The 23,728-nt window shown below is 37.0% G+C and overlaps 1 protein-coding gene across 6 annotated transcripts in view; it reads right to left on the reverse strand.

The window, feature by feature from the left end:
* Window positions 1–23,728, reverse strand: part of LOC133530810 (uncharacterized) — a 116,790-nt gene that overhangs the window by 52,680 nt on the left and 40,382 nt on the right. Inside the window, exon 1 of one of the 6 annotated variants that reach the window (XM_061868875.1) lies at window positions 21,013–22,258. The exons of the other annotated variants lie outside the window; for them this stretch is intronic. Coding sequence (XP_061724859.1) covers window positions 21,013–21,063 — 51 coding nt within the window. The 5' untranslated portion in view covers window positions 21,064–22,258. Of the gene's footprint in view, window positions 1–21,012; window positions 22,259–23,728 lie in introns of those variants that run through there. 6 annotated transcript variants of the gene reach the window in all.

A 23,728-nucleotide genomic window follows, 5' to 3' on the forward strand; every position in this document is an offset into this window, starting at 1 on the left:
TCAATTAATTTAGTTTTCATTTATTATTTTCCGTCCTAGTGTTTGTTTATTACACATAACCTAACCTAACTTCGTAAGCTCTTTTTAAAGAACAAAAACAAATTTAAGCATGTTAATCGACCCACTTAAAAGTCTAATTCAGCAAAGTCAGCATTTTCTCATTATTAATAATTAACCATTCTCGCGTCCACAACCAACCAAGCGTGCAGTAGTCCATCTCCATACTAATTACTAGACACGTGTTGTTTAATTAATGCTTCTACGTACACATTGCTTGTGCATTCTGTTGCTAACATCTGTTGTGATTAATTGTCCTATATATACGTCTAGCTACTACTTGTGTATTTCTGGCGGTGGTTAAAGAAATTGAGAGGTGCTTTTGTAGTAGAAGGTACCGAAAACCATAGAGAAGTAAGCATAAAATGCTCACTCCATACATCAGCTTTCTTACCAAATATTATTTTCGTAGTCGACATCTAGCGTCAAGTAGCGGATTTATCAGTACCGCTACTTGACACTAGATGTCACGAGTGTCGCGACTGACGAAAAGTGTATTGCTCAACAATTTATAACTAATATTACAAGTATGTTAGCCGGTTAAACCGTTAATCCAGTGTCAAATTGTACTGGAAACCATGGTAACTCCAAGTTTAACCGGTTAACCCCGGGTTAGTGGGATCGCTATGCATGATTTATGTATCCATGCCAAAATGCAGCATTTTAGCACTAACAATCACGGAGCCAAGCCGCGGACGGACAGACAGACGGACATGGTGAAACTATAAGGGTTCCTAGTGGACTACAGAACCCTAAAAAATTATGTAGATATAGTATAAAACGATAAGTGTCGCTTAGACATTTCTAGTGAAAAAAACGGTGCAGCATCATTTATAACTGTTACAACGCGTTACCATTCCGTACGAATTCGCAAGTAATTACGAGACCAATGTACTGTCAGTATGTCCGCGGTTTACAAGAATAAAATTGTTGGTTGATGAATAAAAGTCACTTTTTGTCACTGATATCTATGTATTTTCACTAATGACTTAAATTATTAGATAGAGCAAAGAGAAAGATTGAACGAGTGACTAATACAAGAAAGTATTCGAAAACAAGAATTATTGTTTTCCTTGTTTTGCACTCTTTGTTTCATCTTTGTATGACAACTTTACTATTACGAAACCAAGAGGTCTGTTCAGAAAGTACTTGTTAAGAAACGGTTATGTATATGATCCGTCAGCTATCATGCATAACCGTTTCATTGATGTAAACAATCCAATTTACCTTCATTACTTCGTAATCTCGCAACTGTATACATACATAAACAGTTTATACACTTAAATATTATATTTATATATACCTATCTAGTTAAAGTTAAAATTGCTGTGAAAACAGCCTTCATAGCAATGTTAGGTTATATGTCAAAAGTAGCCATAGAAGTTTTTGTAGCAAAATAAAAATTTGACGACCGGTTTGGCCTAGTGGGTAGTGACCCTGCCTACGAAGCTGATGGTCCCGGGTTCAAATCCTGGTAAGGGCATTTATTCGTGAGCATGGATATTTGTTCCTGAGTCATGGGTGTTTTCTATGTATTTAAGTATTTATAAATATCTACATATTATATATATCGTTGTCTAAGTACCCTAAACACAAGCCTTATTGAGCTTACTGTGGGACTTAGTCAATTTGTGTAATAATGTCCTATAATATTTTTTATTTATTTATTTAAAGTGATGGACAAAATCAAATATCGAAATGCCTATTATCGATGTTACCTTAGCGTTTTAGATATTTTTAACATTGTATAAAAAGATAGCTACCGCGAAATACACGACACGTCCGATATCTTCTTTGATACACCTATTGGTAGTTTTCTTATTTTTCGACTCTGTATTCTACAGTTTACGTTTTTATTTTAAAGTACTTAATATATGTAATAAATAAATTATGGTCGGATTTGTAATTGATTTACATTCTTGAAATTATATAAATTTATCGGGATAAATTACAGCAAGTAGAATTTGTTACATCTTTTAATTATTAATCTATAACTGACTTATCGATGTTATTTTTGGTCCATGTTTCATTTTATCAAGCACGCGTTTTAGAATCATCATATTTGTTTACATAATTTGCTATTCCTATTGAATTCCACTTTATGAAACAATATCAAAACGGGTAAATAAAGTATAAGTATAAAGTACGAACGATGGGAACTTTAAATTGAGTACAAGTTGCGGGACAGAAACTTCATATAACAAGTATTAGGTTACAGAGCGAGGAAATGCCAGGTTATTGGGGTTCAGCGGATACGCTGTGAAAATTGCCCCGCACTAAGGATTGGACAGCGTCGATATCGATTACTTATTCTGTTTAAAAATGTTCCAAGTAGCCTAAATTTTTTTTAACCCAGAGAACAGAACTTGTTATGTCGTGGGTTTTCAACACATAAAAAACTTAATTTTCGATCTGCTCCGCTAAACGAAGATGCCCCTTGCCGGCTCCGTCAAGCAGAAAAATAATTTACACAGCTTGGTCAGTAAATAAGAAAACCTCAGGTCTCATGATATTATTCGGCCGAGGCGACATTTCTTGCTTTACTGCCTAGGTATGTAATATATATCTCTTCTCGAATGGGTAATGAAGCTTTATTTCTGGTGAATACATTGTTACGAGAGTACCTATGAGCAAAGAAACTGGACTACCTTTAAACCCCTTAAACAAAAAATGTACAATAAAGGTACTACACACTTTGCACATGCTTTCATCCTGTATTCATTTTTTTCTGGTTGTAAAACCGGCCTTGACGTAATTTCAAAGTTGTGGACATGACTACTCTTTGAGTTCCTTTTCATTATTACTTTTATATATTACAAAATGATCCACAATTTGATTTACTTAACCATACGTCAAACAAATGCCCTGTTTAAAGTTAATTACTTAGCTACTTATTTCACAAAGTTCTATCAAATGTTGATTATCGTTTGTCCTTATCTGACATTTTGCGATTTCTGTTTATTAGAAAGAGACAAAATTTAACAGAGGTTGGTAATAGGTTGCTAAGTTTTATGAATAAGGGTTCCACAAAACTTATCGACCTCTCAAGGAAAAACGCAAAGAAAGTTACAAACATTCCCCACTTTATCGATAGATCACCCCTCCCTAGGGTGTGCCGCAATACCTCGCAAGCACTGCTTACATAAGGGTTATTGCTCCCAGATTTAGGTTTCAGGTTTTTAGGCTTTGAGCTAGAATCGGAGTGCTGCTGCTTTCGTTTTGAGATGATAACGCGCATTTTGGAATGTATGTACGAATTCATAAACTTTTTGTAAATCTTTTATTACTATTGTGTATTTATTGACGACCGGTCTGGCCTCGTGGGTAGTGGTAGTGACCCTGCCTACGACGCCGATGATCCCGGGTTCAAATCCTGGTAAGGGCATTTATTCGTGTAATGAGCATATTTGTTCCTGATTTATGGGTGTTTTCTATGTATTTAAGTATTTATAAATATTTATATATTATATATATCGTTGTCTAAGTACCCTCAACACAAGCCTTATTGAGCTTACTGTGGGACTTAGTCAATTTGTGTAATGATGTCCTATAATATTTATTTATTTATTATTTTTATTGTTTTTTTCCCTTCCTACATTGTGATTTAGGTATGTGATTATGAAAATAGAGGAGTGCGGCTACCTGTCACGGGTAGTTACCTAATACTTAGTAGTCCCAACTAAAGTATCATTTGCGATGAATCATCAAAGATATACTTAAACTAAACTAAGTATCTGTTTTTTTTTTCAAGAGAAAACGTAAGTATTTTTTCGCCAAACTGAGGACAGTTTGTTGACGAATAGTGCGCTCTAAAATAAAGCTAACAATGTTGTGTCATACCTACTCATACATTATACAAACTTATTTGTGACATTATCTATGAAAAGGGACCTTATTGTCGATGGCGCTTACGCCGCAATGCGTAGCGCGGCGTTGTTTATAATATGGGAGCATCGTTGATAATGGCGTAAGCGCCACCGAAAATAAGGTCCCCTTTCATAGATAATGTCACATTTTATTAGATTCATTCAATACACCGTATACACTACGCATTCCTACGAGCAATCGCATATTTCTGTAGCTACTGGTAGTGTACCATTTGTACAAATTTCTATGGTGACATTAATAACTTATAAGAAAATACTCTGCATATTCTCCATAATATCGTATTACCGTCTGTCCGTCACGAATAAGGAATGTTAGAGGAAAACTGACTCCCCCGGGAGTGGGCGTAATGGCACTGCTAATATTTATTCGGTGCTTGAATGTGTATGAAGTCCCCAATTCGCAACGGGGCAGAGTCTGAGTGCCTACCGCGAACCACGTCGTCACAACACGTCGACGTGTTGCCTCCCTGTCACACTTGCGTATGAATTTACAAGTGTGACAAAGAGGCAACACGTCGAACGTGGTTCGCGATAGGCCCTCTGAACTTGCGCTATCTAAGGCCCATACTAAACTAAACTTTATTTCAATTTTTATGCTATTTCTACTAAGAAACAAGCGCTCTTTCGATCCTAATAAGAGAAAATTAGTGCTTCGGAATTTCCGTAAATTTTTCGTTGCTTTGACTTATTTTATATACTTACTATTAGTATCAAAAAAGCTCCTAATTCTTAGTAGAAATAGCAAAAAAAAGTAAAGTGTACAACGTAAAGTGGCCCACAGACGTCTCAAGCTCAAGACGCCTTAAACGGACAACAGGCGTCATGTGTCAATTTGTTAAAATCGATATTCGCCAACATTTGTTTATTTGTTTATTGCAGTCATGTACAATGCATTATGTCTACGACTTATTGCTATGGTACATGAACCCGGATTTTGATAGTTTATATCCAACTTTTGAGTTTCATTCGGAAAAAAAAACAATAGTGTATTTTTGTCACAAACCACATTTTTGATACAAGCTTTTATAGCTTACTGTACTTTATTTTCAACAGTCAACTAATACTCGTCGAGAAAATTCTAACAAACACACAATGAGTTGTTTCTCACTTACCTCACAAAATGGTGTCAAGAGTATAATCCCAGTGTCTCCATATGTTCATTCATTTATCCTACAATCTAAACCTTATCTTAAACTGGGTCAACATCAGTTGTGTCGCGTTACTCTCGCTAGAGCGCGTAGAGCGCTAGAGAGCCCTAGAGCGGCCTAGAGCGCTCAAGTTGTCTAATGGGCTGGCTCTGTGCTTTTAGCATTCGTTTTTTTACGAGTTTGTTAGAGAGTACGTGGATAAGCTACTTTAAAGTTGGCGAGGTGTTTGTAAAGATATTTTACTTGGCACAGATGGTTTTAATGCTAAAGGAAAAGTGAAAAAATTCACTGTCTCGGGCGATACTCGAACCAAAGAGGATTAGATATGGATTGTCGAAGAAAACTTTGTAGCCAGAGTAAATTCACTGCCATCTTTCGACACATGATTAATAAATAATAATAATAATAAATTTTATAGGACATTAATTCACAAATTGACTAAGTCCCACAGTAAGCTCAATAAGGCTTGTGTTGTAGGTACTTAGACAACGATATATATAATATATTATTATAAATACTTAAATACATAGGAAACACCCATGACTCTGAAGCAAATATTGTGTTCATCACACAAATATATGCTCTTACTAGGATTTGAGCCCGGGACCATCGGCTTCATAAGCAGGGTCACTACCTACTATGCCAGACCGGACGTCAATAAACTTAAATTTATACTTAACATACCTTAACATATATTAAAACTTTTGATTTTGATCCTTATTCTTTCACTGATATGTGATAAATATCAAAAAGTGGCGCCATCTATTAAATAGATCAAAGGTCAAAGGTATGGCGGCATCGTTTCGAGCGATGACGCCACAACCTTTAGCCGATGCCCGGTAAGCGCCACTTTATGATATTTAACAAATTTAACACATAATATCAGTGAAAGAATAATGATCAAAGTCAATTGGCGTTCTAAAAGTTTTAATCGTGTGTAAATTTACTGTGGCCACAAAGCTTTCTTTGACAATCCACCTCTATCTCTTGGCTCGAGCTCATGTCTTGTTTGAGAAGTGTAATACCTAATTTTATGGTAGATGTCGCTATTTAGACGCTTACCTAAGGTGGATATGTAGCATAAGGTTTGCTGTCAAAGGGTAAGTCTCGGAAGCTGAGTATTCTCGCCCGAGACAGTGAGTTTTTCCACTTTTCTAATATTACCTATTTATTCTACCTAATGTTAGTACATTCCTACTTACTCGTAACATACATTCTGATAAAGAGATAATGAGGATGATGTCATTAATTGAAGTTTCCGGGGTTTGCGTGTAGATTACTCATTATAATCAGAGTAAGTAACGATCAAAAAGGCCGTAAGCTTGTCCTACTTCTATGTATGACTATTATAGATAATAGTGTAGATAGGTAGGTACTCGTACTAAATAAATAAAATAAATATTATAGGACATTATTACACAAATTGACTTAGTCCCACAGTAGTATTTGTGCTTGACTTTTTTCTTGTTTTAAAAAATGGCGTCCATCTATGATGTTTTCGCCTATGTCAAAAGTGTGTTCGTAGATCATGACGTTCGTGAATTGATTTTAGTAAAAGTGATAGCCGGACTTTACAAGTACCGGGTGTCGATAAAGATCGGTTAAACGCGTTAAGCTATCAATATTATACTTTAAACAACATTAATGAGCACACATTTTTAAACATATTCTCAAAACGACATCGGCTTCAAAATGGGAAGCTCAATCAAACACCACCTGGTGGCTGGAAGACATATAATTAGTTATCTGACTGTTAATTTCTGATTAATAGGTATAAAATGAGAGTCCGCTATATTACGTTGGGAAATTGTGAATGTACTCCCTTATTCTTGAAACTTATCAAACATTTGTAAAATGTTGTCGATTTCCAACTAATAAAAATTCAAAATGACAGATGACAAGAACAAACGATTACCAAGGGTATGGAAGGTAGAGGCAAGGAACAAATTTCCACATACCAAAAAGTGTCCGACAAAATACCATAATTAGGTGGCGCTACAATACCTAGAATACTTGAGAAAAAAATCTAATCATAGACAGCGCACTTCACTCCGTCAAAAACGCCTAGGTTCTTAGCTACTCTAGCGCTACTCTGGAGAGATGTTGAACTATTATTTATAGCTGACAGCTGGATACTTGCAACAATTCTGCCTAAGGAGTTTCTGTTGCTTGCCTCTACCTTTCATAACCAAGGGCTTGTTAAATTGACAGCCAAACGCCTGTATCATAAACATGAATGACGTCACGTTCACAAATATCCACGGTAAATACCCTGTTTTCAATAAAAGAAAAGCCATCTAAGGAATGGTCTTTTGTCCTTCAACACAATGACACATAAAATCTAATTTAAATGCAATTCAACACAACAACGTGCAATTATTTTTCTCATTCAGTCGACCTTTAAATCGAATAAAAAAGCAAGTCTTGTCATAGACTAGACAAATGAACGAGGAACTGTCATGGCGGACAATCGGGCTGTCAGGTTGGCGATATTCATCTTTCAAGTTCACACTTTTGTTTTATTTATTATCTGTGGGTAAAACAAAAGTACTAACTTATGGAGTACTGAAACCTATTCTTTAGAAGGACGTTGAGAGTATATGTTAACGGCACCAATCATGGGATATTTAAAAGAAAATTTGGAGTATTTTAGATATTTCACCGACACCTGTAAAATGTCTACCGTTTTATACGTTAAAAGTTGAATGTCCTATTTGTAATTTATGTGTTCTATGTATTTAATCAAAGCTGCTGCATTTGATTTTAATATTATTAATAAATTAAAACTATGTTTTTTTTTGCTCTAGTCATGGGATGTGTGACGCCATTAATTTTCAAACTAATAAATATCATTGAAAAATTAAACTTAAGCAACTGTATTGCTCTTGTTTATGGTAAAATCTTGCAAGCGTTTAAAACTGATGGTAAATACTTTACAGGATTTGTCTATACCATCCCATTACTGGTGCCCTTCCCATTAGGGGCGTTTACTATATGTCTATTCATAGCGTGATGTTGTCTGTTCATTTGGCCTCTTCCGATGTGATAACTATGCATACTACGTTAAACTGTCGACCATGACCACCACAGCAATCCCAAGTGTCTAGTAGGCCTATTCGAGTACACTCTTTTCTTAAAGGGAGGGAGCTCACTCTTCATTATACTTCAGTGACCGAAATCGGGGTGTGAACTGTGAACGTAATATTTAGACTACAATACAAGCCTAATATGAATGTCATCAGATCACGCAAGCCAGGCCCAACATACAATCGTGCTAATCGGTAACTGTCGTATTTCACACAAATGATGAGCTAATTTATTGTTTAGGGTTACTAGCTGTCAAAGATAGGCATAGGTAAGCCTTTAAGGATGACTCACGCTAGACTGGGCCGTGGCCGGGCCGGATTTTCCGGCGCTTCGTTTTCTATGGAAAGCACCAAGTGATCACCGATCAGCTGTCATAGAAAATGGCCCTGGCCGGTGTAGCGTGAGTGATCCTTTAGGCGGAGTAGGACATATTCGCGTTTCCACATTGTCCGATCCTATATCAGATGTCGGATACGACTACAAAGAAGAAAAAAGTGCCTTTTTATAGTATTTATACATTAAAATTGTACCTATTTGTTGTTCAGAATAAAGCGTTAATGCAAAAATAAAAGGATTTGGTGTCACAGAGCATTTTCTACCAGCTGTTTTTCTCCAACGTTTATCCGACATCCGATATCACTCGCGTTACTTTCAAGTTACCTAGGTCACTTTTTGAGGACGTCACTTTCGAGGTAGGTCACGTACTAAGAACATCAGTTTCGAGGTAGGTCACTTTCTGAGGGCGTCGCTTTCGAGTTAGGTTCACTTTTTGAGGATGTCACTTTCTTAGAACGGCACTTTCCGTGGACGTGACTTTCGATTTAGGTCACCTTAAAGGTAGGTCACGACGAAGGTAGACATTTTATAAGCTCTTTTTATTGTATTGTATTTTGTTTCCGCATGAGTACAATCTGGATCTCTTCAAGGCTAGAGTAAATAGGTATCTTATGAGGTACGCGTGCTCCATACGTCAATATTATTAGACAATATTAACAGATACGTGTAGTCTCCACGGTTAATACATTGTTTGGAGACAAGATCTCCACGTCAGGCCGGCCGTCACTTTCTCAAATCAAATTAGGCTATTCAGAGCACGGTACAAATCGTCGTAGAAACGAAAATGAAACTTCACTAAACAAGATAAACTGTGTGAACGACGAAGTTCAAAAAGCATTGTTTGTTATGTGGGAATATTTAGAACTTGTATTACGTGAGAATATCGATGGAGTTTCACTTGGAAAGCGAGAGCTGTGGGGAGTTAGGGACGTGAAAAGCAAAGTGGAGAGCCTTGCATATATTGTATGAAAATTGACTATATCTATGAAAAGGGACCTTAATAGTCGATGGCGCTTCCGCCGTCAAAAACGATGCTCCGATACAAATACAACGCTGCGCGACGCAGTGCGGCATAAGCGCCATCGACAATAAGGTCCATTTTCATAGATAATGCCACATATAGGTACATACTTAAGAGGGAAGAATAGCTTTTTGAATCTAAGTAACGGTAATTTGTCTATGAAATTCCATTTCGGGAGAAAACGGTTTCCACTAACTACCTACCTAAATCTTAAAAAATCACTTTGATTTTGATGTCGATAGCTTCAGCATAATATATTCTAGGTTTATAGGTTTCGATTTTTTGTTTTTTTTTGTTTTGCAAAAAAAAAAAAAAAGGAAAACCTAGTTTTTTATTGTGTCAATAACATACTAAAACAACATGGAGAATGGAAAATATTTTGAAGTGGAAAAACGTTTTCTCTTTTTGTATGGACGACCATGTCTCTTAAGTTGGTTACCCAAAGACGGATATGTAATGTAAATAATTAAATTATAAACTAAATTATATATATTTTTTTAGAGTAATTAACAATATAATAGTTTTTGTATTGAAATAAATATTTATATTTCAAATTATAAACTAGGAGTGCACTTTTAACTCAACGAAACAATTGAAAACTGTGACATATCAATGTCATTTTGAACACAAATCGTCCGAGATAGTATTTACGTTTAGTAGCAAATGTATTAACTCATACTTAACACTAATCAATATGTAAAGAGGCCCTAAACCAAGTGTATACGCTCGTAAGGGCCGTATACTCGTAAAATAAAAATTTAATATTGATTATCTCGGAAATGGAGTTCATTAGAATATAAGTCTTTGAGAAAGTTACTTAATTTTAGCTCAGGGATGCACCCTTGAAATAAAAAAAAAACACGGTGTATACGTAGTAATAATAATTAAATGCATCGGATATAATCAAACGAATGGGCTCCGTATAAAAATCTCTTATAACTACAAATCTTAATCGTTTTTATACTACGACAATGACAAGCTTACGGCCCGCCTGATGGTAAGCTGTCTCCGTAGCCTATGGACGCCTGCAACGAAAGAGATGCTACATGCGCGTTGCCGCCCTTAACACTCCGCACCCACGTTGAGCTGTGGCAACCTTACTCACCCGTATGAACACAACACTATTTAATTGATAACAAAATATATTTATGGAAACAAGTTCTGATTTCGTACGCTGCCACAGATAAGTTATAGTGTTGTAAAGCAATTACTATAAAACATAAAATGGCTGTAAACTGAAGTGCTTTAGTCCATTACGATGTAATTTATATACTCGTACTAACAAAGCTATTCATACTAGGTCGTAATAAGAAAATGCTTTGTAAGAAAGTAGGTTCCTACTCAAACTTATTAAGAGAAAATATTAGTGGTAAGGTTTTCATACAAACGCTGTCGACATTTTCCTCTCTGTAACTTGTTAAGTATATCTTATTGCTTATGGTGGTAACTTCAATTTAATTTAGTTTAAAAATACATTTTCATTTTAGGTCGCTTCAAAAAGAGACCAACCTCAATTTCAGAGATTTTTAACCGATTTCAAGATTTCAAAAGGTTCTTAATTCGGTTGTATGTTTTTTTTAATGATTGTTACTTCATAATTATGGTGACTTTTAATGATGTTAGGAGCTTTATGAGTACACTAGATTAGAATGAGTATGAAAACATTCATATTTTTACTATACGAGTATAAATACTCAAACATTTGGACGAGTATACACAAACCTGTACTCGTACCGAAAAAAGTTTTGCGAAATATACTAAGTTTTTGGCGAAAATTTCATTTTTGGTACACTCTTTTATCGCTGACTATCATTTTTCTTCCACAGGCAACTAATACTCATCGAGACAATTCTAAAAACCCTAAACATAATTAGATTGCGTTGTTTTATCACAGAGTTCCTATGGCTACCTCCTGTCTCCATCATCAGATCAGCTTGATGGTACCATAATATTGCATTGTCATCCGACTTACATGTGTATTCAAATTTTCAGCTTCATCGGAAACCGGGAAGTGAGTCAAATTTAACTTACAAGTTTTGTTCCATACATACTAAGTACTAACAGGGCAAGTTAAATAAAAGCTTGTAAAAACAAAACTACATAAGATATACATGTCTGTTATTAATCGACTTTTGTAAATAATTGCGCTCGAATCATCTAAAAAAAAATGTTGGGATCACAGCGGAATCGAAATCAATGTCAATTTTGACAAGTCGTGTAGTTATCGATCTTTTAAAGATCTTTCCAAGATCTTAAACGTGTCTTAATCATTCTTCGAATCCGGCCGTTTGTTCTCGTCATCCATCGCGTCGCTCATCGCCGTCGCCAGTCGCTAGTAAATTCGCGCGAAAATTCACCGGGAGCGGTGGTTCGTGGTGCTTCTTTCTTCGCATTGTTTTTGTTTTGATCGCTTGTCACTCATCGCCGTTGCTGTCGCAAGTCGCGCAATGTCATGACCAGGCAGTTTCATTTCATCTCGCATGCAGCAATTAGCGTGAGCGATCTTCAAGGTCGTAACAGTTAAAAGCCATACCAAATTGTTAGACCTGAATCGGGCCCATGTCCCTACTCTTTATTGCTCACTTCAACACAAGAAAATAGTAAAGAGAATGTAGCAAATCTAGAATTATTTTTTATTAACGATTAGTAACTCGTGCACGATAAACGTCTCTAGCAATTAAAAACCAATATTAATTTATATCACTTGCTACAGTTCCTACATATCAAACCGAGAGGCCAATTCAAACTTAAATTGTCACATCTAAATGACAGTCGCGCGTGCATTTCGCTCGTACTTGTCTTTACTTGTATAGGAGCGAGCGAGACGTACGAGCTATTGACATCATTTAGATGTTACAATGAAACTTTGAATTGGCCTCCAAGACACGGTAGCACGTGTGCCCAGTGTTGCCACACTGTAATCGATAATTTACCCAATTCTGAGTGACCCGAATTTCTTTGGTTTTACATAATTACAGTTCTAATTGCTCAATTGGCTTGCTATTACTTCTAAGCGTTACTTGCACTATCCTACCCGGGGTTAATCGGTTAAACCTGGAGTTACCATGGTTACCAATACAATTTGACAGTGGGTCAACGCTTAACGGATTAACTGGTTAAACCCAGGTTAGCGGGATGGTGCAAATGGCGCATAAGAGTGGTTGTATTCGAAAGCGTCACAATTAATTACACCTACTGAATACACTGAATCGATAAGTTATTTATATATATGACCGAAACTAAGTCCATTAACATTGTTTTTGACATTTGCGGCAGCCATGTTTTCGGCAATTTAATTAATTAATAAAAAAATATATAATAATATATATATTAATTTAATTAATTTTTGGTTATTTGTGTAATAATGTTCTATAATATTTGTTTATTAATTAAATTTAGTTCACTTATCTTTAAACAAGTTACAACCTGCACAGAACTTTGAGCAATCGCGCGATCTAATTAAATTAATTTTTGATAAACTTTTAGCCGGATATTCGGCGGCCGGATACCGAATATTCGGCGGACCCAACGGCCGGATATCCGGTATCCGGCCAAACCCACCAAATCCGGCTGGCCAATTTTTTTTTTGGAAAAAAAATTGAAATAGAGGTGTATTGTCAAAGGAAACTTTGTAGCCACAGTAAATTCCTGCCATCTTTCGACGCATGATTAAAACTTTAAGAACGCCATTTGACTTTGATCCTTATTATTTTACTAATATGAGTTAAAATTGTTAAATATCAAAAAGTGGCGCTATCTAATAGATCAAAGTCCAAAGGTATGGCGACATCGTTTCGAGCGATGGCGCCATAACCTTTCGGTAGTCCCCGGTAAGATGGCGCCATTTCTTGATATTTAACAAATCTAACACATATCAGTGAAAGAATAAGGATCAAAGTCAAATGGCGTTGTATAAGTTTTAATCATGCGTCGAAAGATGGCAGTAAATTTAGTTGACTATAAAGTTTTCTTTGACAATACACCTCTATTTGAAATTCTCTCTGCTAATAGCTACTGTAGCAATATAACGCTCGAGCGCTCGAAATCCGAACGTTACCTTTATTTCATGTCAGAAATTGACGCTTTAAAGGTACCTATTTACTTACTTAATTTCATCAAAAAATTTGTCATAGATTTGTCTTGCTGGCTAACGGCCTTGAGATCTCATTAGGTAGTTGCGGCGTAACGGATTGCAATTGTGTTATGCACTTTTTGCGAAGTGCGTGTTGCAATTTGTCGTGGCTGCTGTAGTTTTGTAAACGATTTTGACAGGCAGGTATGTTCATTCAATCAATCAATCAATCTTTTATTGATAAAATATAAGTATATTACACTTGATTATTGATAAAATATAAGTATATTACATGAAATTACTGACTGAACTAGGTAAGTAGTATTTTTGACCGAAGCGTAGCGTAGGTCTACGTTTTGACTCGCGCAATCTGCTTTCGTATGTCCGGATGTTCTCCTCTACAGGTCGCAATTCTCAACCGATTCGCGTGAAATTTTGTGACCATATTCTATGATCAAATAGAATTTTTTTGTCGATCCAGTTTTTGGAATTTTTTCAAAATGGCGGAGTCATGGTACGTCGCGCCTAAACAAATAGCCGTATCGATATCATAAGAGTTTCCTCCTTGTGAGACATGGTTACAGAGTGATTTGCGAAAAATTCAGATATTTTAGAACGCTGGTTTAGGGGGTATTTAGATATTTAGGTTTTACTCGAGAATATGTAGCCTAATTTCACCGTGTCACATATATCCATTCGTGGCGCAATTGGAATACACTAGTTTTACAATCATGAGGTTCCGGGCTCAAATCCCGAACAATGAAATCTTTTTTGTTTTTTTTTTGCACTTTAATTTCCTATTTTTTATTGACTAAGCTTTGTAAGAGGGAGAGAGAAGAGGACCCTGGATCTATTCCCTGAATTGTAACATTTTGTATTTTTTTGTATTTAAATTTCGTATTGTTGATCAAGCGAGCACGAAGCGCGAGCAAAGCTTATTCGTTTCAGTTTTATTGTCTGAACTTTTTTTTACAGCCGTTAAAGTTCAAGGACACAGACAGTTGCCCAGGCGAAAACGGGTTCTTTAAAAAAAAATCTGAGCAGTTTTTGCATTAAGATTAATTTATCAACTTTGGCTTTGCTATAGAGACGTAGTTGTAGATTTGAATATTGATATTATATTAGGACTAGAAGTTTAAACGTAAATGTATGTTTTATTGCTTTAATAAAAGAAAATTATATATCATAGCTCAAAGAGGGAAACGGTTTTCTAACATATTTCCTGCGTGCAGTCGCCGCAGAAAGTTTCGGTACGGTTCGTGGCATTCTTTTAGAAAATTTTGGTGCATATAGATTACTAAGAGCCAGCGATGCTTGCTATAATCTTGTCTACAAAAATTCAGGCCACAAATATGCAGGAACACAGTGTTCCGAAGATTTATTATAAATCTTCTGTTGATATTTTAGTCAAGGTATTCGATGTAGCAAAATGATGTTTTAGCGGATTAAATTGTCAAATCCTATAGAGATAAAACACTACAGAGTGAAGCTCTGATGGCCCTTCTTCTGACGACGAAGATGGAGGTGGTTCTACTTTTACCATTCAGGGGATGACCGACTAACTGTGGGCGTTTGGAAACGGGAAAGGGAGTATTTTCTCTTTCCTTTCCATTTTGTAGGCGTTGGCAAAGAGAATTTGAAATGGAGTTGGACCGTCAAACAAAATTTTGATGCTACAGTAAAATTGCTGCTATATCTTTCGACACATGATAAAAATTGTAGAAAGCCATTTGACTTTCCTTTCCTTGATGATCTTTTTGATCCTTATTCGTTTACTAATATATGATAAAATTGTTAAAGACCTAAAAGTGGCGCCATCTAATAGATAAAAGGCCAAATGTTTGACAGCATCGTTTCGAGCAATGGCACCATAACGTTCCAAAAGTTTTAATCATGTGTCCAAAGATGGCAGTAAATTTACGTGTCTACAAAATTTTCTTAGTTAATAATTAATGAAAATTCCTTTTCCGTGCGTACTCTTTAAATTCTGATATACGAAAAAGTATCTATAAAAAATTAAGAGCAATTAACATTATTTAGAGGTCGCTATAAATGAAACAATACTGCTATACAAAATAGTATGAAAATAAATTGACCCATCAATAATTCTGCTTTGGAAATGTCTTTAAGGGCTCTTTATTCGTTTTATTTATTATTTATAAGTATGCTAAAAAAATGGCGATCGTTTTTTTTTTTGTTTTAGGTAACTTTGCATTTTTTTATTTGTATGAGGATATTGCAAATTACTAAATCATAGCGACCACCTAATCATTCGCAAATGAGTTCATATTTGGCACATAGATTACTGTTCTATAAAAATCCTTTCAACTTTTTTCTACATACAAAGTTGGACCATCCTATTCGATAATTATGTTTTTTGTCAATTTAGTTTTTATAAATTCTTCTAAACAGCGGAGCCATACATTTATTCAGTTTTAAAGGCTCCTCTACACGATGGCCCAGCGTAGGCCAATCTAAGGGACACAGCTATGCGGTGAAATGAGATAGCAATATCACTTGCTCCCTCTAACGCAGTGGTTCCTAACCTTGTCAGTTCTACCACTCCTATGACTAACTAGGGAACCCGATTTTACCCCTACTCCCAATAAATATCAATATTCTTTCTTACAGGTCTAATTTCTGTTATATTTAATTGAGCTTATTACCTCCGTAAAAGACCAGATTTACCACTACGGGGGTAATTACCCCCAAGTTAGGAACCGCTGCTCTAACGCATAAATGCGCCCCTAGGACTTGCCTACGCTGGGCCATCGTGTAGAGGAGCCATCAGCTATGCTCGCGAGGTCTACAGCTCACAGAGCTACTAGTTTTAATATTTTTTGACTTCACGTTTTATTTTTTCCTAATTATTTCTTATTAATTTTTCCTGCACCAACATACACAAATGTCTCTGTTTGACCCAATGGTTGACTGGTAGAGAATGCCTTTTGGCATTAAGTTCGCCATTTGTACATTTTTCTTTATGTGTGCAATAAAGTTTAAATAAATAAATACAAATAAAGTCTCTTAATGTCGGATTACAAAAAAAACTAAATTAATAATAATAATAAAACATAGATACAAAAAAATCTAAATTTATTTAGAGGCGTAAATATCTCTAAATGTCAGATCTAAATGATTTTGATCAAATTGTCCTTAGAGATGTATAGAGTCTCCAAGAGTCAAAATAGTGTGATGAATACACTTTTATAGGTTTTATAAAACATTTACGTGTTTTTTTTTCTATATAAAATAATTCCGCAAGCAATGTACCACTATATACTTTGTTTTAACTCAAAACGTCGCATTTAATGACGCGCCGTCACAACTGTCACAAATGACCATGATGTACGAAATACATTGCTTCTCGGAAACATTTCAAAAATTAATTGAGCACTGGAAGTCAAGACTAAATAAAAAAAAAAAACGGGTTGCACTCCGGGAGTGTCGGCAGAAGTGAAAATTTCAATGTTACCGTTGTGCATTTTTGATATTTTGAAATGGTTAGGGAATAATTTTGAATGAATTGCTTTAATTATCAGTATAAAAGTACTATTATTTATGTGGTAAAATACAATATTCACTGCAAGCGCCCTGCGCCGCCTAAACGAAACAGCAGGCGCAGGCATACATTTTCGCCGCGCGGTAGAAAGAGAGGGGGATACTTCCTCTCCTACGCCGCGCCGGCGGTCTACTGGCTTCAATGACATTGTAACAGTTTTTCGATCAGTACCCCTAGTGTAACTAAATTCGATTTCCAAACGTGACGTACGCGTTTGCGTTTAGTCTCATTTTGTATTGGATTTCGAAAGAGCGCGCCAAGCGGGACGTTTTGGAACCTCAAAATCCTATACAAAATGAGACTTAACGCAAACGCGTTCGTCACGTTATGATGTCGATCAAAGTTACACTAGGGGTACAGGTCACATGTCCGTCTTTACGAATTTTCAATCTGACGAATCTGTCGGTCACGTGACCTATCGCGAGTTTAACAGTCTTTCCCCATCACAACTCACAAAAAGTGCACAGCGCCGCTAAAGAAGTTTTCACTTCAAAAAAACTTTCAGAATTTTGTTATAGCACTAAAACCTGCGTCTAGTTTAAGATAACGGTTATATCAAAAATACACACTGTATGTTACTTAAGTGCTCATGTCAATATAATAATAATAATAATAATTCAGCCTATATACGTCCCACTGCTGGGCACAGGCCTCCTCTCATGTGCGAGAGGGCTCGGGCTATAGTCCCCACGCTAGCCCAATGCGGATTGGGGACTTCACATACACCTTTGAATTTCTTTCGCAGATGTATGCAGGTTTCCTCACGATGTTTTCCTTCACCGAAAAGCTGGTGGTAAATATCAAATGATATTTCGTACATAAGTTCCGAAAAACTCATTGGTACGAGCCAGGATTTGAACCCGCGACCTCCGGATTGAAAGTCGAACGTCATATCCACTCGGCCACCACCGCTCTCATGTCAAACATCATGTTATTTCAAAATATCGTTTTGTAATGAGAGTCTATTGTATGGTAGCAACTAACTTCGTTAGACTCTTAATTAGTTATTTTTCCACAAACTACCGAAGTATTTATCTTCTCTCTAAGATAAATAGAGAAAACCTATTTACTGGGATAACTTTATCGTTCCAATCTGATAAAGCTATCACTTGTCAATATCCAATATTGAGAGATAACACTGTCATAACCATAACTTAGTAATGGATTGCCTTTCTTAGCCAATGTCTTTTTTCTACTCGTCGACTGTAATGGTTGTATTAAGATTTCGTATCTTCTTCTTCCTCGCGTTGTCCCGGCATTTTGCCACGGCTCATGGGAGCCTGGGGTCCGCTTGACAACTAATCCCAAGATTTGGCGTAGGCACTAATGTTTACGAAAGCGACTGCCATCTGCCCTTCCAACCCAGAGGGTAAACTAGGCCTTGTTGGGATTAGTCCGGTTTCCTCACGATGTTTTCCTTCACCGAAAAGCGGCTGGTAAATATCAAATGATATTTCGTACATAAGTTCCGAAAAACTCATTGGTACGAGCCGGGGTTTGAACCCGCGACCTCCGGATTGCAAGTCGCACGCTCTTACCGCTAGGCCACCAGCGCTTCGTTTGAATTAAGATTTCGTATATAGAACTATAATTGCGTACTTTTCATGTATAGGCTCCCTACTGGGAGACTCAAGTATAATATTCATTTCGATACGCTGTAGTAAATTATAAACAGTGATCGGAACTATGGGAGTAAAACTTTAACAAAACTTGTTAAGCGGACATAAAATAGTGCATACAGCCCTAAAAATATTCATGTCCATAGGGATAGGAATAGTATAGTACTTACAGCCATAAAAATATTTACATTCATAGATATTCGAATATTTTTAAGGCTATAAACACTCTTTTTACGTCCGCTTGATACGTTTTACTCCCATAGTTCCGATCACTGATTATAAAAAAATGACCAATCACGTGCTGCCACGCTTCCATAGAAAAGACTAAACGGGCGCGGGGCGCGGGGGGGGGGGGGAGTCGCGCGTTTATGTCTACATTTTTATCTGCTGAGATACTTTATTGAGATAAGGCCATTATTGTCACTCATAATTAAAACAAAGTCCACACTTACGGCCCGATTCGAAGAATAATTGCCACTTGCCAGTGGATGTCATTCCAGATCTAGAGCAGAGCCCAACTGGGGAAGCCCCTCCACCTTATTGCCTGAGCTCGACGAGGGGGGAGGGGGGGTGTAGTGTCAGCAACGCGCCTGGAACTCCTCTGGAGTTGCAGGCGTACATAGGCTACGGAGACTGCTTACCATCAGGTGGGCCGTATGCTTGTTTGCCACCGATGTAGTATTAAAAAAAAAGACACCATTAAGATCTTGGAAAGATCTTTAAAAGATCGATAACTAAACGACATGTCAAAATTGACGTTAATTTCGACTCCGCTGTGATCCCAATAAGATCTATCTATGATATTTTTAACGTCAAAGTGACATTGGTTGCCTGAATCGAGCTGCTTCTGTCAATTATACTGGTAGAGAATGCCTCGTGGCATTAAGTCCGCCTTTTGTACTATAAGATTGTTTACTTTTGTGCAATAAAGATTAAATAAATAAATAAATTAATTATACGACATATAAACGATACCTAAATGAGAACTTATCTAAACCAGAACTTATCATTATCGTATCTCATTCTTCTAATCGGGCTCGGGGCGGGCGGGAGAGTATAACGATACTGGTAACCTAGGGGGGAAGGTCAAAGGGCGACGAACTTCAATATACGAACTAGGTATTGGTATGTATCTAGGCGTGGAACAATAGCCTAGATTTTGAAACTGATAAGGATGTGATTGACGGACTGAGATCATCAGGAAGATGCCAAAATTTAATTAGTTCAAAAAAACCTATATAAGTACATAATATCTAGGACACTGAGCTTAGCTCATCTCGCTTTGTGTGGTAGTGCACAGCACAGAGAATGTCATTCCAGATCTAGAGCTGAGCCCAACTGGGGAAGTACCCTTACAGAAAATCATAGCCAAGTAACACTAGACTCTGCTCATAGTGTTGTGTTCCTGCCGGTGAGTAAGGTTGCCAGAGCACAACGAGGGTGCGGAGTGTTAGGGTCGGCAACGCGCATGTAAGTCCTCTGGAGTTGCAGGCGTTAATAGGCTACGGAGACTGCTTACCATCAAACGGGCCGTATGCTTGTGTGCCAACGACGTAGTGTATATATATATAAAAAAAGAATTGTGACATGATCTATTAACTTACATTTCTGAGTCGACTAATCCCAATGTTACCTTGCGATGTAGCTACTAATCATCTGTGGGCCTAGCCAACATGATAATCGTCGATAGATAACGCCAAGTGAAACTCAAATAATGTATGAAAATAGTCGATAAAACGTGCCTTTTCGTAGCATCTGTCATTTTGATACATTTTTTCAATTCGGTTAGCGTTTGTCGATATACGATTAAGGGCCTCAGAACAGTGATGGATTCAATTTTGGTTTACGAGGAGCTTGAACCCAATGTTTAGGCAAGAAACCTTACATTTTTCATGGATATTTTGCCCCTAAATCCGCCCTGATTCAGAATACCTACTGCAAATTATAAGATGACAATGTTTGACAAGTCGTTGGATTAAAATAAATGGTCGTTTATATTGATGGTTGTTTATAAAATAAAAAGGTAAGTTGCTACGGCTACCACCAGTTTGACATATTCGCTAGCGTGTGCGAAACTTACTTTCTAATATGCTAGTAGGAGCGAGATGCATAGAACATAAGTTACGTAGACGTTAGCGATTGTCATTATGACACTACTTAAGCAGTAAGGGTTAATTCTTAATTTAATTAAAGTTTACATTTAAATTTCGTAATAATACTCACTTCGGAAGCCCATGAAACGTGCCTCGTGTCCGCCAATACGCTTCTTTCCATTATAAGAAAGACAGCAAAAACGCCCCAATCACGACACCATCACTGCACTGAACCAGGCAAGAAACACACAAAAAACTAAATCGATATTCGAAAAAAGAATTCGTTTCGTCACCGCGTCTTAAACCGTAACTCGGAAGACGCGTTCGATTTTGGAAAACCGCAAAAAAATAGGTAATCGTAATTACCAGCGTCCGCAGCTCGTGAAGACGACTGACTCACTGCTATGTGCCGTGAGCAGACACTATGTAAATCTCTATTGTTTTTCTAAGAAATTAGTTTTCTTAACCGCTTTTACTGACTGCATCAGCTGATAGCGATAAACTGACGGTCGAGTGGCTTAGTAGAGCGAGGGGACGCGATAACCGAGATAATTTGCATCAGATAGTTGATATCTTCCTTTGCATGCAAGGATATGTTGAAAATATTCAATTGACACTGGAATTTGGCCGCTTTCAGTCCAATTTAGCACTAACTAGGTAAATTGGGTCGTATCGTGACTCATACGTTGCAATTAAGGTGTTACATTCACGTTTTAAATTGAGTAATAATCGCACACGCTATAAACACTTCTTTGCACACGCAACTGTCAAAAGGAATTGGAATCCGAACATCACTGGCTTTTAAAAAGAAACAAATTAAAAAATGCGTTTGAAAATGGAACGCGCGCGAAGTTGGTTGTTTTGTTTTTAATTTTCGAGTGGTGTGGCTGCGTGGCGCCGGCCGACTGTGGAAACCGCTGTGGGAGTGGTGGTCGGTGGTGGGATCAATACCACAGTCTAGGGCGTACGCACGTTCACCAAACTTACTGGCCAGTTTTATAGACGGCCAGTATAATTCTGACCACAATTTAGATATCATTTCAAGATTATTTAGGTCAAACAACACTAGAGGGGAGCTAGGCGAGTGTAAAAGGTTATGTGAATAATGGTGGCTATATTCGGGATTATTATAGGCGTACACGGAAAAGTAGATAGTTTTAATGTCTTTTTTGTGTGTTTATTGCCCAGCTACACGTGTTTGGGTTTATGTAGCGGCTGGCATTTGGTTTGCGTTGTGCTATGTGGTTTCTAAGAAACCATTATCTAAGAAAAAATATAGTTGGCAGCTAGTTATGTTCGTCGCAGGTTTCATACAACGTACAGAGTAGAATTTTAAGGATTAAGATATAAGATCTATATGGAACAATCTATTTCAGTATCATATCCCATGGTTGGGCACAGGCAAGGCCTATTTTTTCTCATGAAGCACTTAGAGTATATTCACCCGACCCGGACCCGGGTATGTCCTTAAACGTCTAAAAGAGAGGTATGGGCACTGTGAATGTCATCTCGCTTTGTGTGGTAGGGCACAGCGCAGCGGATGTCATTCTAGATCTAGAGCAAAGCCCAATTGGGGCAGTACCTCCACCTTACAGAAAACCGCAGCAAAATAACACTAGACCCTGCTCATAGTGGTGTGTTCCTGCCGGTGAGTAAGGCAACCGGCTGCCGGCAACGCGCATGTAACTCCTCTTGAGTTGCAGGCATTGAGGCTACGGAGACTGCTTACCATCAGGCGGGCCGTATGCTTGTTTGCCACCGTCGTGGTATAAACAAAACGTTAAAAGTTTTTCTTTCCTAATTCATATTTCACTGTAGGATATTATTTTTTTTATTTTTTTTATTTTTTTTTTAGGATTACCAACAGATAATACATCTTACATGCTCTTAAATCTATATGACAATCAGGACTGATGCTTATCTAATATAAATAATAACAAAAAAAATAATAATAATATCTCTACATTCCTGTTTTATTTCGTGATTCTGTTTTTATCATCGTAATACTTATAGAGATTCTGACGATTAATAAAACGTTCGGTTTAATCCAAAACGCTCCAGTTTGTTCTGGGCTAAGGTGTGTATACACAATCGACGATATCCTTTAACTTATTTTTTACAAATTTATAGTTTACAGATTTTTCCCTGCATGTATAGTGTAAGATGACATTATTTGCCAAATTTCATAGTTATAGATCAACGGGAAGTACCCTATAAATTATGATTTCCTTGAGGGTGTCGAAATATACGTTTTTTGCACCATAAACTGCAAGATACAGCCGTTTATGCCGTTATTTTATGTCAATTTAGAAGCTTTAATTTTTTCACAGCTTCAAGGGAATATAGATCTGAGTATATGGTTTTAATTTCAACTCGATACCTTCACGCGTTCTTGAGATAAAGGATCTTGACAGACCGACGGACGGGCGGACGGGCAACCAAGTGTTCCGTAGGGTTCCGTAGCCAAATGGCAAAAAACGGAAACCTTATAGATTCGTCATGTCCGTCTGTCTGTCCGTTTATGTCACAGCCACTTTATTCCGAAACTATAAGAACTATACTATTCAAACTTTGTAAGTAGATGTATTCTATGAACCGCATTAAGATTTTCACACAAAAACACGAGAGACACTTTCAAAGTAGTAAAATGTGTGTCCCCTCCCTGTAACTTCTAAAATAACAGAATGATAAAACTAAAAAAAATATATGATATACATTACCATGCACATACCTGATCCACACCACCACGACTTACACACATACTTACACATATCTGCATTAGTTGGCTTTAATTAGTTACAATCTTTGTCATTTACCTTTTTTCCAGTCTACGGATTTCTATTGCT

Source organism: Cydia pomonella, chromosome 23 (assembly GCF_033807575.1).
Source record: "Cydia pomonella isolate Wapato2018A chromosome 23, ilCydPomo1, whole genome shotgun sequence".
Classification (NCBI taxonomy): Eukaryota; Metazoa; Arthropoda; class Insecta; order Lepidoptera; family Tortricidae; genus Cydia; species Cydia pomonella.